The sequence below is a fragment of the Equus przewalskii genome, chromosome 31, assembly GCF_037783145.1.
Source record: "Equus przewalskii isolate Varuska chromosome 31, EquPr2, whole genome shotgun sequence".
NCBI classification, from domain to species: domain Eukaryota; kingdom Metazoa; phylum Chordata; class Mammalia; order Perissodactyla; family Equidae; genus Equus; species Equus przewalskii.
In genome coordinates this window covers 14,590,751-14,608,409 of record NC_091861.1, presented here as the reverse complement: position 1 = coordinate 14,608,409, position 17,659 = coordinate 14,590,751, and the positions used below count along the sequence as shown (strand labels likewise).

General features: G+C 35.1%; 1 protein-coding gene across 2 annotated transcripts in view; it reads left to right on the top strand.

Moving 5' to 3' along the window:
* Positions 1–17,659, top strand: part of SPATA17 (spermatogenesis associated 17) — a 197,124-nt gene that overhangs the window by 130,851 nt on the left and 48,614 nt on the right. For both annotated transcript variants that reach the window (XM_008526701.2, XM_070602487.1), the window contains one exon: positions 13,284–13,419. In XM_008526701.2, the coding sequence (XP_008524923.2) occupies positions 13,284–13,419 (136 nt within the window). The remainder of the gene's footprint in view (positions 1–13,283; positions 13,420–17,659) is intronic.

The window sequence follows — 17,659 nt, the reverse complement described above, 5'->3', positions numbered from 1 at the left end:
ATAATTAATAAATAAATCTGAGCTAAAATTGAGGAAAATCCTTGGATCCCTAAGGAATCAAGATTCTTCTGCAGGTTTCGGGTGTGGACATTTAGCAGATTAAAAAATATGACTGTGGCTTGAGTGTCCTTATGGGGAGAAGTTTATGATTAAATCATATTCTAAAGATATTACATTTCAAACTTGTGTAGGCTTTCATAAGAACCTGAGTACAGACAGCTCACTAGCTGTCTCTACATCTTTTTGAAAAAATGAAAGGTCTTAATTTTCTGATAGTTATTGTAGGAGCGGCAAAACTTTATCTCTACCCTCTTACAGTCTTCAGCTGGGCCTGAGAATTAAATTGTCATAAAACAAATTAACAGGAGAGAAGCATATAGATTTATTTAAGTTTTGCGTGACACAAGAGCCCAGTAAGGAAATGAGCACCCAAAGAAGCGGCAAACGCTAAGCGCTTATATACTAGGTTGAACAGGAGAAGCAATTGTGGAAAAGTAACTAATATTTGTAGGGAGACCAAAGGAAGATAAAAGCTATTTAACAAGGTCTGTTTGTACAGAATTATCTCAGCTTCAACTCCCCATCTCTGGTGATAAAAATGTTTCTTTTCTCCTGGTATAGAAAAGGCGTCTGTCATATAGGAGTGTTGTCTACTGATTTTAGGGGAAAAAGGAAAAGTCAGATCACTTTGCTTGTACCTGTTGTTTTCAAGTGCCTTTGGCTCAAAACAATCTTGTGTCAAAGTGGCTTTATTTGGGGTGCATATTCTGTCATCCTTCGTTATTCGGAGTAGGTGAAATGAGAGACACCCTGAAAACATTTAGTAACAAAGCAGAACTAACCGCACAATTTCGTGACCTCTCCATTTGCTGGCACTAATGAAAAACATTCAAAAGTTATGAATCTTATGTATCTGCCTTCATTTCCCTCAAATTTGCAAACTAGCTCAGACAGAAGCCTTGGTACATAGTAGATTACTCATTTTTAAACCTTTTAAATATTATTTCTAATTAAGTATCAGTATCATTTCATAGACAGTACCATGAAAAATGTTATGGGAAAGGTTAAGAAACTAGATCTAAATATGAGTTTTTAAAAAAAGCATTTTAAAAAATGTGGTATATATAGATGAGATCTGGTTATATTTATTGCTAAAGAATAGTGATAAGGAAATTAAAATACATTCTCAAAACTTTTTTGACTTTTGTGATTTTTCAAACACTTTAGACCTTTACAATTTGCATATTTTCTGAACTGTTATTATATTATGATAAATAGGGATTATCATATATTTTCAGATAATGTTTTCTTAACAATTCAACTTTTATTTGTAACTCTTCCATTTATTTTAATTACTAGCACAGTGTGCAACATTTATTAATCAGCAGAGCCTTTTTAAGTTAAAATACGAAATTAGCTAACCCCATTAACACAGAATACTCCAAACAAGCTGTAACAGGAGAAGTAGTTACTGTGCAAATCGTATTATACATGCGGGTGCTCTGGGGCACAGTTAAGCGTGATTACCCTCTTTTGATCCAGTATTCCTCTGCCTCTCCCAGCTAATTTCCAGTGGAAATTTACAAAGCACTGCCTTCATTTTTTCCAGCTTAATTTTTCTAATGAAGTTCTGGTACTTTATAACACTGGGGATACAGATAATAAGCCTGTGTATAATTAAGAAGTTCTAGAATTTGTCTACAAAAGAGCCCTTTATTACTTTGGCTGTATAGTGAGAACTGTGCTCTCTTTTTGTTCGCTGTTTCCAGGGGAAAAAAATATGGTTTTTTAAATAAATGACCACAGAATATTAGAATTGTGTCCTTACAGACATCTAAGTATAACGAAGTTTAAGATTTATAGCATCAACATAATGATGATTATTGGGAAAACTTTTTATGATAGTCCAAGAATATTACGTACAATTTTTGGCGTATGCAATTGGACAAGTCATAAAAAGATACTTTTACTCTTTTTAGTTAGATTTTATCATATTCAAAGCACTCTTCCTAATACAATGCCTGGCATATGCTAAGTAAAGTTTTGCCAATTGACTTTCGGTAAATTTATGAGAAATCAAATTTCTTTTGTGAGAGAAAGTCATTTTGCGCCATATTTATGTTCTTATTTTGGTATGACATTTATACATCCCAGATTTTCCTGTCTTAATTTAAAGTTCAGAAGTGGGTTGAGGTCAGAAGAGATGTAAGTGTGGCACAAGGTGTGGCCTGGATGAAGCCAACTTTGTGTGAAAAAGGGCACACCTCCTGGGGGTTTCAGTTTGCCTTCTGAGGCATCTTGTAAAGCTTTGTTCACAGCTTTGGTACCTCATGCAAAGTGGGAGAAATGAGATGGAAAGTGTAGGTGGAACCAGGGCGTAAAGGACCATGTGCACCATGATAAAGTATTTGGACTTCACCATATAAAAGACACTGTGAAACCATCAGTATTTGAATCACTGGAGGGAAAGGGTCGGACAGCTCAGAAATATCACTTTACTAGCTATGTCCATGGTTAAGAAACAGGAGTCACTGGTGACAGAGACCAATTAGGGGACAATTGGTCATAGTCCAGTTCATAGATAAGAGGACTTGCAAGAGAACAAGGACATTGTTAGTAGGGGAGAAGAGAAAGGTTGACAAACACCTTTATAGGTTGAATCCTATAAACGCTAAACCTAATTTAGGGGATAACCTGATATAGTGTGGATGGTGTGGTCAGGAGCACAGATGTATTTGAGATCACTGTCTTAGAGCTTTCTTAGTTGCAAAAAACAAAGATCCGTTCAAGGTAACTCAAGAAGTTAAGGGTGTGTTTGAAAAGATACATCGAGGAATCTTATAGAATCATGAGGAACCAAAGGAAAACTAGACTAAGGTGACTCTCTTGGGGGCTGCAGGGGTATGGTTTTCTCCTTTTAGTGGCAGCTCTGCTTTTCTCTGCATTTCTGCTGCTTCTCTTTTTCTGCTGACTAATAAATCTTTCCTATAAATCTTCAGCTTGCCCTTAGTTATCATGGCCACTCCAGGCCTGATTCAGTATAAGCTTCCAGCTCTAGAGCCCATGGTTAATTCTGCATTTTGGTTCAAATTCCTGAAAGATAACCTGTTTTGCTCAGTTTGTATTATCTCCCCACACAAGTCATAGGCTTGGAATACAATACATGTTTAATATGTGTTAAATTAGTGGATATGCAGATTAATATATGACTATACCACAACTGTGGTCTTGGCAAGGGTGTGTCACATTGTATCAAGTACAGAGAGTAGGGCCATAAGCAAGGGTTTCTTCAGATTGAGGAGCGCCAAGGTAGGGGGTCCTTTAGTGCCTTGACTTCATGGTTTCTCACTGAGTTGACCTGCTAGATGGTGATGTCTTTACTTAACTAAGAAAAATGCTTAAGAAGAATTATTGGCTTGATAGGATGGTGATTTGAGATAGAAATTCAATTTGGAGGCAACTGTCTTTGAGGCTCCCATTGTGTAGCTAGATAGATATTCCTAGTGAGCATTTGAAAATACCGGTCTTGAGTTAAGGAAAAACATTGTGTATAGAGATAAAGATGTAGAAATCATCACTGTAGAGGTGATGGTTAAAAGCTTGCTGATGGAAGAATCTCCCGGGGGGAAACTAGAGAGAGAGAAGATTAAGTACAGATTCCTGCGAGTTGCTTTAATGTTAGGGCGGTGGTTCTTAATTAGGTTGCTTATCTGCATCACCTCGAGGTTTAAAATTGTATACATTTGCATTCCTGAGTCTCAATCACAGATATTTTGATTCAGTAGGCATGTGTATTTGAAGTACATGCCCAGGTGATTCTAATGCACAGTTCTGGTTAAGATAAGAGTCATTAATTCAAGATATTGGCAGAAAATGATGAGTCAGTCAAGAAACTGAGAAAGCTAGGAAGAGTGTCAGGAGGTATGGTGCAAATCAGAGGAAAAGAGAATTCGCCACAAGGACTGGATGAGTTCAAGATGAATGCAGACTAAAAAGCTTTCAGATTTGGTTGTTGATTTTTTTTGCTTTCTTCTTTAACTATCACCTAGTTCTTCTTTCTCCCATGTTCTTGAGGATATCATAAAAAAGCTTGTCAAATTCTTTGCCAAACTTCAGATATACTGTGTCTAAAATTTTAGTCTTATCTGTGGTGATATATATGTCTATATGTATATAAGTCTCTCTCTCTTTATATATATATGTATATATACACACAAATTAAAATATTAAGATATTTTAAATTTGTATTTTAAATATTTGTATTTAATTTTAAAATTTAAAATATTAAAATATAGACATATTAAAATGTTAAAATGCACTGAATCAGTATCATATATATGACTATGTCATATATATGTCACACTTTTCTAGAATTTTATTTTACTATTCCATTTTAGAATCTTGTGGAAAATTAACATCAAATTAAACCACCGATATGTTATAGAATCTATATTCTTCTGCTTTTAAAGTCATTTTGTACATCTTTGGCACATTCACAATTTCTTAAGAATAACTAATGGTGATTTGGTGATTTCATCCAAAGGTCTGCTCAGTAACTTGAGATATAATACATTTTGGTTAGAGACCTTGAAGTCATTGACAGAGCCAGATGCTCACTTATAAATTCTAAAGTAGAGGTTGCAAGCTAGTAGCTTCTGAGTTGCATACAGCCTCCAGCTATGTTATATTTGGATCCTACAATTTTCTAAAAATTACATTAATTGAAAAGTAATTTAAAATGGCAATTAAATCTTTTAAAAATCCAGATTTTCCAGCTTCTAATGCAAATTAGGACCCACAGTAGGCCCACAGTGTCACATGGCATGAATTGAAGCTGGCAGTCTTAGCTCTACATCTGACTCATTTGCATTACCTGGCCCTTCTAGACGCAGAAATTGGAGATCCCTGTTCTAGATGATAAGTTCCTCAAGAACAGAGCCCGTGACTTATGCAGTACACTTAGCACAGTGCTTGACAAACGGTAGGTGCTAATTTTTCTTACAGTTTGAGTTTGAGCTTGAACTAAGTCCGTTTACTTTGTCCTAATCTAGCTGATCATCAAAATCATTCTCATTGAAAGAACAATCAAGCAAAAGAAAATGAGTTCGATTGTGGTTTCTCCTTGATCTTCGTGAACATTACCCTAGCAGTCCCACTAACAGGCTGGCCTTTTTTCTTTTTCTCACTCTCAAGAGCAGTTTCCAAACTGTATCTCTTGACACACTAGTCTGGAAGATGTTATTGAGTTTTCTATCAAGTAAATTTGGGAAAAATTATATTTCAAACAGTTACACTTTCTTTCTATGTAGTATTATGTTATTTTTTGTGGTATTATAGGGCTTCTCATTTAAGGCTTCTCAGTCTTAAAGGTAGTCATATTTAATGTGAACTTCAAAGAGGGGACATATAATATATAGCATATTGCAAACTTATTCACTCATTCATTCAAGAAATATTATTGCATGCCTAATATGTGCCAGGCACTGTATTAGGCATTGGTGATGGAGCAATGAATGAGGTAGACAGAAGTCTCCTGGTTCATAGATCTGAGGTCGAGTTGGCCATGGAATGCCTTTATCCACAGCCCATAGTGTGGAATATGGTGCTCTGGAATGTAACTCAGCAAAGAACATTTGATTTTCCTTAGCGTGTTTTCTTGTCAGTTTCGGCATATTTTCTTAGACCTTGTTAACAGTGATTTGTACAAGTATTTCCCACAGCCTTCTTTTCCTCCTTAATTATATATTCTTTATATCAATTATGCAAGTCCTTAAAATATCTGAGCTCATCATTTTTAGCCATTTTGGCAGTGTTGTTAGTTTAAAACATTTAGTGTTGTAAATGGCCTAACAGAAGAGCCTGTGGGAATGTTATTTGGCTGGGGCATTTAAAACTAGTATCTTTTAGCAGAGACTTTTTCAAAAGTTTTTTGCAACCAGCTAAAGAAAAGTAAGGTCAACTCTGCAAAATATTTATCAGAAAGTTGTTGCAGAGATATAATGAAATTACTGAGTCTGCATGCCTTGAGATGGTTAATAATAATAATGTATCCAGGGAATTCTATTCCTCTTAAGGTAAGAAAAAGCTGAGGAAGAGGGCAAGATATGTCTTCCCATTTAAATTTAGAAGCTTGCAATATAAGCTCACTGTCTAGTCAAAGAGATAGTCTTGACATTTGCATTCTTTATGTTTAACTATTACATTTCTATGTCCACCCTGGGGCAGAGAGCTGTTATTGATACTGCTGCTTAAACATTTTGTGAGTTTTAAATTTCTGCTATGAACTCTACTCTACATAGAAAATATTTTATATATTAGACACTTATAGCTATGGTTGCATTAAAATCTCAGTGAAAGCTCCCTTCATCCACAGATGACGTCTAATTCATTTACTATTTTCTATATTATAATAATGATTAAAATATTAAAGTCTAATAGAATAACTTTTGAGTGGGTGTATTTTTATGATGACACAAAAATTATTTGTTGTTTGTTGGTTGGTTTATTAGGTTAAATCAACTTGCTTGGTTCATATTTACTCCTTTAATCCTTTCATCAGCTCTTGCCAAACTTTTATACCGAGATGTCTTTGCTTGTCAGATTAAGTTTTGTAGGCCAGAGGGAACTCTCTTCTCATAATTGGCCCATAGTGGGCTTTTTCCCTCCTATTCTTTCTTTACCTCCAATTAAATGACTATTCTATTTTGAACATTAGAAAGCTCTTAACCCTTGCTTCTCCTTTTGCAAATATTTTAGTTTTACCTTTTGAGCAAAGATCCTGGGAGGAATCCTAGCACCCACTCCGGTGTCCCCATTAGGGAGTGTCTGTCCCACTACTGTTGTCAATGGTTGGCGTGAGAGGGGCTGCTCCTGGACGAAGATCTTTATTAATGCTGTATAATGTCCTACACTTTATAGAAAAGAAAATGTAATGTAATGAGATGATAGCATAGCAAATAAGGTCTTATGAACTTTACTGTCTCTAATATTTGAGTAATTGAACTCAATTGTTCAAGTAGTAGTTTACCTCTAACTATCTTAAGAGTGATTCTAAGATGCTATTGTGTCTTAACCATGCACTGCCAAGGGAATAAATGGCCAAAGAATCTCTTTGAAAATTAATTAGTTTTATCCATGTACTAAACAGAGTGGGAATCATGACAATTATTTTTTCTTATAGCAATGATGGTTTTCTGCTATAACAGTTTATAGCAATTTTCTGCTATAACAGTTTTCTTATGGCACAACCATAGAATATGATCAGAAGATTAAATCATTTTAGACCCAACCTGAAATGATGGAAATGTATTTATTTTTGTTTTCTTTCCCCACATGAAAGAGTGAATGTATTGGTAGTCACTTAGTATGTCAGAATCCTGTATTTGTTTAGTAATTCATAAATAAGAAAAGAATCTCTTCCAATAAAAGGTGGAAAATGTCAAGTAAGTCTTGGTATCAAAGGATCACAAGGCATGTGATTTAGCAACACAGTTTGCAGAAATGAATGTGACAATGAGCCATCCTTCCTTGATCCCCAGTAGTATTACCCTAAGTAATGCTGTGGTCAGGTCTGCTCCTCACGGAGAGCATCAGCTTAGGGCCCAAGTGATGGCCACAGAGTTTGGCAGTAGCATCTGTGAGAAAGGAGAATGTAACCGGGATAAGATTCCCTCGAGATGTTAAGTAAGATGAGAAGACTGCTTAAGCTTAGCCTGTCCTGATGGGAGCCAGTATAAGCACCTTATGAAGACCATTCTTCCTGTTTTCCAGCAAATTAGCTACATAATTATCAGACCCCACAGGTGTGTCCCAAACTTTTTCGTCTTATCATCTAATCATACTGGGCCCTTACTTGTGTCCTCTTCCTCCATTTCCCCATCCGTCTAGTGAAGTCTAACCCAGCTCAGGTTAGATCTTGTCCCCAGTGCTCTCTGTTCTCATACTCTTTGTTTTACCTCTATCATGAAGCTTTCCTTTTTCCCCCCTTTATATTATTATAGTGACTCGTCTTTTTCCTTTTTTAGATTTTAAGGGTCTTAGGGGAGGCATCTGCTCATTCACCTTTTTATACCCGTAGTGTCTAAGTATGATGTGTTGAACGCAGTTATTTAAGGCATATCTGGTGGGTTGAATTAACTATGAATCAAGTCATCCAGCGTTTATTATCTACCTACAGTTTCCTTATCTGATACAGGCTGAGCAGTCAGTACCCATCTCAGTATTGTAAGGAGCTGCCTCTAGGGGAAGCTTCAGGCTCTCTTTGCCTCCCCTGCCCTCTCTTTTTCCCTCCCATCCGTTCTACCCCATCAACTCCAGGAGGAGGAGTGCTGTGGTGATCCGTCCCACATGGGGCCATGTTCCAGTGAGGTTTCCTTCTCTCCAGTTTCTCTTGACCTCTCAGGATTTGCTCCCACTGGGGAGAATCCGAGCCTGTCCCTCCTTTTCCATTCTTTGACCAATGGTTAGAGAGTAAGGCTCTTCTCCCTGGAGGTACTTCTACGTTGTCATATGTCTGCTTTTGCTAGCTGTCAAGACTCTGAGGTCAAGTCAAAGACTAGTTCCTACCTTAGAAAGTGTTGGCTTACACAAACTGCTATCAATTTTGGAACAAACTTGCTCTGGTTGGGTGTTTCTTCTGCCTTTATCCTAGGCAAAAAGACTTATTTGGATGCTCTTGCATAGCCCATTGGAACATTTATTGCAGCCTGGAACCAAATTCCTAACTGGTAATAAAGTGTCCCTTTTTCCTGCTTTGTGCTTAATGCATACATTTCACTAGGAGCCCTTTAACGGAGAAAGACTGATCTAGAATATATTTGGTGTTGGAGACCAATTCCATAAGCATGTATCTTGATATCTATAAATTGTTACCACCACGTGCATTTTAAGATGATTTACCTAAGCCAGAATCCATTGTGGCTTGGAATAACTACCTTCTCAGGCAGTCAAAATTTGTATATGTAAAAATAAAGAAAAGTATTCTGTGGTATATTACTCTACATTTTCTCCTTGAACAATTCTCTCCACCATAATGTTCATGATCTGTTCTCTTTCTTTCATAAAGAACCCAATTTTCTAGCTATGTTGAACCCCTTTCAGTTCCTTCAGCATTCCTTTTTATGCTCCAACTCACCTGCCTATTTTGTATATGTTGTTTCTTCTGTCTAAACTAGCCTGCACCAGCTTCTTAAACTTGACTAACTCTACTAGTTCTTCAATCCTCCGCTCTGGCTTATAAGGTCTGGGGCGATAACTTTTTCAGGCCCCACCCCCCAAACTCTGCCAATAACTCCCCACGCTGTGTGCATATACATATGCATATTACAAACACATATGCATATACAAACATAAACCTTCCTTTGCACCTTAATTGACTCTTGTGTGTATATCATCCCCAAACTTAATACGTCCTACTGTGTTGTCTCATTCTCCACTCTCTACTGTAAGATGAATACCTTTGAAGTATACTGCATCTTCCATCATTACATCCCGGTGTTTTTCAAAGTGCTTAGTATATAAAAGCATTTCATTTAATGTTTGCTTAACGAATGATGTTGACATAGAGAAATCCATGTAAGCTGGAGTGGGACAATTAGGTTGCTTAGGAAAGCTGGGTGTTAAGCTGGATTTTGAAAGATGAGAAGTATATGGGTCAGCATTTCAGGAAGAGGAGCACGGATGAAGGCAGAGGTAGGATGGAAAGACAGACAGAAAGACAGACAGGAGAATGGCATCAATGGAAAGAGTGGTAGGAGACTGAACAGACCCAGTCCATTTTAAAAAGCCTGACAGCTGGGCTGAAGAATATAGGCTTGAATCAATAGGCAATAGGAGTTCATAATTTGTAGATTTGAATTATCCTGCAGTGAAATAAATGGGTTGTAGGAAAACCTAGAATTATGAGTGACAATACTAGAACTATAAAGAAGGGGGAAAAATGAGAGTTATAAGGAAAAAAATAAGTGTAATTCATTAGTCTTCTTATGTGGAAAATAATATTAAGTATATTAATACTCAAAGTGTAAAGACTTCATGATACATTTGCAATGGACTCATTTTCCCTGAAGCTGACTATTTAAAATTTTTGCTTCCTGAAACCTCTACAAATTTTTCTCTCACTGCCCAGACATTCAGGTAATGACTTGCTTGTATATGTGACTATATCTCCATATTGTATTTAAGAAGAAGAATTTCTGCCAGATCTGTATCTTTGATGAGATTGTAAAAAATAAGAGGGCAACTCGTGTCTTCTTTAATATGGTATTCAGTGAATTGAAAAGTACTCCCTGCAAGCATAAAGTATATCTGACTAAATATTTAAAACAGGTAAAAATAACATTTTTAAAAGCAATTGATTATTATCTGTAAGTTTGATTATAAACCGAATTTATTTTTAGGGTTTTCATAGATATTTGTACTTTTATAGAGCAAACCCCATTTGAGAATTAAATAATTACTTCCTAATTTGAAGATATATATTTGAACGTTATAAAACATCTAAATATTTTTGAAAAAATATATATGCACATACATACATACACTTAAGAAGATGCATACATGTTGCTTTTATGAAACATTATGGCTAAATGAAAATTAATTCATGTACAAGGAGATACCTAGTCTTTCAGCATTGTCTTCTCAGCCATCCATTCCCTTGAGAAAGCAAATTGCGTTCAGACACAAAAGAAAAATGTACTATTAAAATGCAATTCAGAAGTGATAAAAACTGGAAATGCAGCAGCCGCTCACAGCACCTCCTTTGTATACTCAGGGACATTGGGGCCACATTAATTTTTGTGTGTGTGATGTCCATCCCATGTGCAAATTAGCACAGGAAGGACCATAATCTGTCTTCTGTGAGAGCTCTTCTCCCAGGAGCATATGTCATACATGCTTGTGTAATTTTGTGTAATTCAAAGCTCTGTGTTCTGTTTATTTGTTTTTATTTTAGATAGTATTAGAGAATGTTTTCTTAGGAAATATATTAAAAAGGAGTTTATTAATAGACATTAAAAAGAAATTGTAGAGAGTTTTGAAAATTGATGAAATACTGCTTATCTTCAGCTTATTATTTTTTAAACAAATTTGTGAATGTAATGGCAAGAAACACAAATTTTCAATTGAATTGAGATTAAAAAAAAAAACCCTTCTCATCTTAATTAAATGAGATAATGGGGGCTGGGCCGGTGGCGCAGCAGTTAAGTTCTGACGTTCTGCTTTGGTGGCCCAGGGTTCATGGGTTCAGATTCTGGGTGTGGACATGACACCGGTTGTCAAGCCATGCTGTGGCAGGCATCCCACATATAAAGTAGAGGAAGATGGGCACGGATGTTAGCTCAGGGCTAGTCTTCCTCAGCAAAAAGAGGAGGATTGGTGGCAGATGTTAGCTCGGGGCTAATCTTCCTCAAAAAAAAAAAAAAGAAAAGAGATAATGTATGCAAAAATATTGGCATATGGTAAAGGCTCAATAAATTTGTTGAACCTCAACTTTATTTTTTCAAAGTCTGAATTTCAGAATATTTAATTTTGCTACAAATATTTTTTATTTTGCAGAGCTTGGTCTTTTTCTTGAAAGGTTCCCTTTATTTAAAACAGCATCTACCTCTAATTTCATTGATACTGTATTTCCATTGATTATATTAATTAAAAATTTCTGAAGTTTCCTCCTATTTTCTGCATTAGATCTGTTTCCTATATCTTTCATGTTTGGATTTGTGTCTTTCTTTAACGTTGGCAGTTTCCCCAACTGGTAATCCATTCTTAAATTCATATTGAAAAAGAGACTCTAAAAATGATATTAGTAACTGTATTTGTGTGAGAGAGTGGTTTTTTGACTGATAGACTTTGTTGCATGACAATGTGACATTTTAATTAAGAAATCCCCAAGTGTTGATATTTGAAGTCGTTTCTTTTGAGAAGATGCATTAGTCTTCTGAAGTATGTAAATCCAACAGCCAGCTCACTTAGAGATGAGCAAGGGAAGAGTTCGATGGGTAGATTTTGAATTAAAATCTATATATTCCATTTGGTGCCTCATTCTGGCCTTCTGCTGTGCCTGCTTTCCCTGAGCCCAGCGCTCTCTGGTGTAGTTTTCTGAGAATAGCCTCTTCTTATGGATGCATGGACTGGGCAAGGAACCTGGGGATCTGATTCCTCCTTGCGTAGACTTTTAATCTGTGTCCATCCCTCACTTTCACCCTCTACTGAAGCTTCTGTTCCTGAGCTTTTCCAGGGTTCTGCGGGACAGATTGCCTTAATTCTCTTTGGCCTCTCCCTCTTCTGGCACTTAGACTTCAGTTTTTGAATTTTCTATCTGCTTTCATCTGCCAAAAATTTGTTGGTATTTTCATCTGCTGTTTCTCCTCTTTTGTCCTCTTTCTTCTTGTGGGTTTATAACTTTTTTTATTCCTTTACTTTTATTTCAGAGGGTTTGGTGAGGGGTTTTAACAGTTCACCAGGTTATGCTACAAGCATATCACAATCTTAGCTGTTCTGGGAGAGTTTATATGGGTTTTCAAAGTTTGGTCTTTTATCTTGACCATAATAACACTTAAAAGTAACAATGATGATGATAATGATGATGAGAGCTACAGCAACAAGCTACTTCTATTTTAACTTCTACTTTCAGCACCCCCATTATTTACTGGACACTTGCTCTTTTCAGCCTCCATGTTAAGCTTTGCATATATTAAATTATTCATTCCTTAGAACAACCTTATACGAAGTAAAATCTTCCGGAGGTCAAGCAACTTGCATGAGAGAACACAGCTAGCAAGGACAAAAGTAAGAGTGAATACAGGTCTGGTTGACTCAAAACTTCCACTATTTACAACCTCTACCAAAAACGCCTCCATTATTTGGATGAGTTAAGATTTGAAGAAAACCCATTTCACTGAGAATTACGTATATTGGCCATCCTTTTCATTTGGGGATATCATTTTAAAATTAAGAACAGTTTTACTTACGTGATGAATTTTGAATTATTTGGCACCATTATTTAATAAATTTATTATTTAGCATTGTCTATATTTACGAAATATTTGAGACTCACAGAAATTCTGTGAAGAATGTTTGAGGATCTCTGTTTACAGAATAGGAAATGAAAAGCCATAGAAGTTAGCAACAGAGATCTTCGGTGGCAGAGGCTGAAGTGGAATCCAGGCATTCTGATTCCAAGCCGTGTGTCATTTTCACTATACTTTTCTACTTCCCTAAATTCTGATTTTTAAAAATCAAATGTCTCTGGAAATCAAATTAAGAATATCATCTAAATATTCTTTCAGGTTTTTGCCATTTTCTTCCTACCATAAAAATGAAAAATACGTCCCATCAATGCATTCTTCAAGCAAGTATGGTCCCAATTCTTATGGATGTCAGCGTTTCAGAGATGAAAATCCCAAGAAATGGATCTGTCCCAAGGTGAGTTGATGCAACATTTTAAAAAATCTTAATTCTTTTTAAAAGGCCAAAAATATGTGATTACAGCAAATATAAATATTCTCATTGCAATTAATACCTTTATGGTTACAAAACTATTTATAGCCATTTTATGCAAAGATGGTGCTGCTGACTTTTGTCAGTAAGAGATTTGTTTTAAGGGTTTTTTTTAGTGTTGTATTCTTATGTTTTATAGTTCAGCCACCCTGTGATCAATGACATGGATCATTAGCTTTGGCAGAGTCAACCAGGGTCAAGGCTTGAATGTGTGGCCACAGAATGGAGTTAAGCCAATACTCAGGTGTCAAGATCAGCGCTTGCTTGCTTTCTCTCAATCTCTGTGTGTACATAGATAGATAGATAGTAGATAGTTTTGTAGATCGATAGAAAGAGATAGAGATATATGTGATATCATATATATATATATATATATGATATAGAAAAGAAGAAAACGAATATTTCTTATCTGATTCCAAAATAATATTTGTTAGCACTCATAAAAATTTCCGAATTGGGGAAACACCAAGATGTCTTATACTATAGGAGGTGAAAAGGAAAGTTCTTACTCTGTGTTTAACCTACTCTCCAGCAGTTAGAAACTATAGCTTATTTATAGCAAAATGGCATAGGTAAAATGAAGTAGTAAGTGATTTTCTGGCAAGGGGTTGGGCCATGAGTTCCATGTCCTACCAAACCTGTTGGTTCTATTAATATTCTGTCAATGAGGATTTATTCATTTACACACACTCTCCTTCCAAAAGAATTTAAGGCACCTTACTAAAAGGCAAATACAATAAAGGTCATATTCCAGAAATAAAAATAAGCGGAAATGATCTTAGACAAGAAGAATGCCTATACTCACACACAAAAAAGGGAATTGTTACTATGGTGTAAATGGCTTAGGAATTTCAGCTTGTGAATGACAAAGATGAAGAGGAAAAGACAAGTTGTAGAGGGATTCTCATTGTTCAAGAGGAAGAATCACGTCAGACCCTTAAGAAAAATGAGATCTTTTTTTACTTTACCAAACTATAAGAAAAAATCTTTTTTTTTAAGGACATTGTAAATATAGAATTACCAAGGGTAAGTCATGCTGGAGAGTAACGTGGATACTTCAGAAAGTGCCTTTTTCTTTTGCAGCTACTAAGTCATCGTTAAAAAAAAAGTGGCCTTCTAAAACACTAAATAATAATTCCATTGGATAGGGGATATTTACAGCGAGCAGTTGGATCTGGTCCATTGATTGATGAACCTAGATGTTGGTGATGATGTTAGTTCATAAAAATCTACAGTAAAAGTATTCTAGGCATTTCTTTTTACCTAGTATTTAACCTTTCAGAATATAGGCTAAATATGATTCTTAAACTATTTATTTAACTTTGTATTTTAAATGTGCGTAATATGACCTACATCTCATTTTCTATTTGACATATACACATTTTTTGTTTGTATGCCTTCTCGCCATTCTGTTTAATTCAAGGAAGTGTTGTTTCTTTGAAATAGAAGTGACTTACCTAGGACAGTAAGCTACTTCAGAGTAAGAAAGATCTTTGTGTAAAAGCTTCTTTCCTAAAATAATACAGCACTTCTTGTTGGTCTTATAGAGCCCATTCACTGCATACATTCTGACATGTTCCAGGAATACACATTTATGTGACTGAAGTAAGCAGCTTCATGGAAACATAGGGACTTTTGGATACTCACTAAAAAGAAAAATAATTTATTTTGTTCTTTTGGAGGAGTCGTTCTCTGTCTCTGTATACTTTTAGAAAGTATACAGACAAAAAGTTATAGCAAATAATTGTTCTTGAAAATTAAGAGAGAAAAGTGTAGGTATTCTTTAAATCTTACTAAATCATTAATCCACTTAACCCTACACAAAGCCATGTAGAAAAATATTAAATGCAAATTTAAATTCCTCCCTACTTTCCTCCCTTCCTAGTTCTTTCTATCTTTCGATCTCTTCGAATAACCATATTAAACAAACGAATTATTCTTCTGTGTGGCTCATATCTGCACAATGTGGAAATAGTCATTCTATTGTTTATGCATAAAATCTTACGACTAATAAAAATAGTTTATATTTTGATTTGATGTTAAATGATTTGGATGAGACTTGTACCGTGTAAGTTGCTAAAATCATCTTATTTTTATTTTTATAAAACTTAGTTTCTTGATTATGGAGATTGGAGACCACACCTTATTCCTTATTACTGGATTAAGGATAGTTTTAGGGAGACTAGATTTGTTGAGTTCAAAATGTTAAGGAAGGAAAAGGCTGACATGGTTTTATGCTTCTGCTATGGGAAGATGGACTACTTATAATCGTTTAAATACACACAAGATTTAGTTGAATGCAATAGATTGATTTCAGTCAAGAAACAGCTCAATTAAGTATATTTGGTTCCTGTTCTACACCTTTCCCATCATTTTTTAAGATTGTCCACATGGAGAATTTTCTTTTTCTTCTATCATCTTTAAGCATGGGGGGTATAATTTTCAAATGATTTGTTACACAATTGTGTTAAAGGATATCAGTCTAGAGAATCAAATGTTAATAAAATACTCTTTCTCTAATCACATTCACATTATATCAATTAATATATCAAATGTTATTTAATATTTTTGTTTTATTTTTAATACTATTGATCTGAAGAACACTATACAAAGACATCACAAAGTCAGCAAATTGAGAGCAAATAATACCATATTTTCCTGAAAGTATGAAAATCAATCATGAAAAATAACATACATAGATTTTTTCTTAAAAGTATGGAAATCAATAATAAAATAACGTCCATATATATAACTTACTCATGTTTCTTTAATCTCTTTGTAAAATGCCCCAAGTTAAATTGTTAGATTCTAGGTCTGTCTTAAATCATCCAACTTTTTAAGTTCAGGTAAATACTTTCTATTTATAAATTCTTTATTGTGCTGATCTCAATATTTAAAATACAAATGAAATTAAATAAGCAGTATCTACCAGTCAGTAACTATTAATTTAATCTATTCGGGTAGGTCTAAAAGAGTTGGACAATAAAAAATTCAGTATACTATAAATATTCTTTTGATTGTCAAAACATTCACATATGTTCATATTTACTGAAGCACAAATGATAATCTAAGGCCTGTATCTGAATTAGAATGAGTATTCATATGCATGTTAAACAACTGATTTTCATAGAACCATTTCCTGTTCTCCTATGTTTGGAAAATTCAGGAAGAGACTTTTAAGATGGTTCATGTTGATAGAGCGTTTCCTCACATGCCTTATTAAAGGTGAATTACAATAGGAGAGCAGCCCTTTTTTGTTATTTTCATGTGCGTTTTGGTCCTAAACAGAATTTTATAAGCTACAAAGCATAAAAATATCTAGTACTCCAAAGAATTAATTTAGAGAACCTAAGCATATTGCACAGAACATAAAGTTGACCTTTACCGTCTACGGCTTTTGGAATGGAGTGGGATGTGGAACACATCATAGATTTAATGTGGCACATCGCTGTCTGCAGAAACTTGGGTGGGCCTGTGACTGCTTGCCCATTGCACCCGGTGATTGAATCTGCTGTCACCAGCATCCTGATAATAATGAACATTCAGCTTAACGACCGTGATTATGATTATCATAATTGATGTGCAAGTGCAGTGTGTGGGGATCATTACAGCTGAGCTGTACAGCAAAGCGACATGCCTCAGTTATGGAGAATTTTACTTTTATGCATTGATTGGGGTAAAATATGCCTTTCTATTTAAACAGACCGGCTTCACATAATTTTAAGAATCTTTCTGTACATGTTGATTGATGATTACGCACTTGCTGAAAAACAACCCCTTACAATTGTTTATTTTGTGTTGTTTCATTTCATTAGTAAATGTAAACAATTAAATAATTAGGTGTAATGGAGGGAAAATATTTTGCTTACGAGGATGGCCTTAGATAATCAAATATTCGGTTTAAGGGCATTTTTTTCTCTCTTTTCCACAATACACCAGGCATTGAAATGCTTCCATTTCCTCCCTGTGATTACCCTTGTATCAGTTTTTTGAGGTCAGTAGGCTTCAGGAAAATTATGAGTTTATATAATTTTTATTATAAATCCATAGATGCATTTGTCTATGCATATATTTATATATACTCTAGTTTATTATGCATTTTAGAAAATTGAACAGAGCCAAATATTGTTATATTATTAAAATAATATTTAACATATAGAACAGT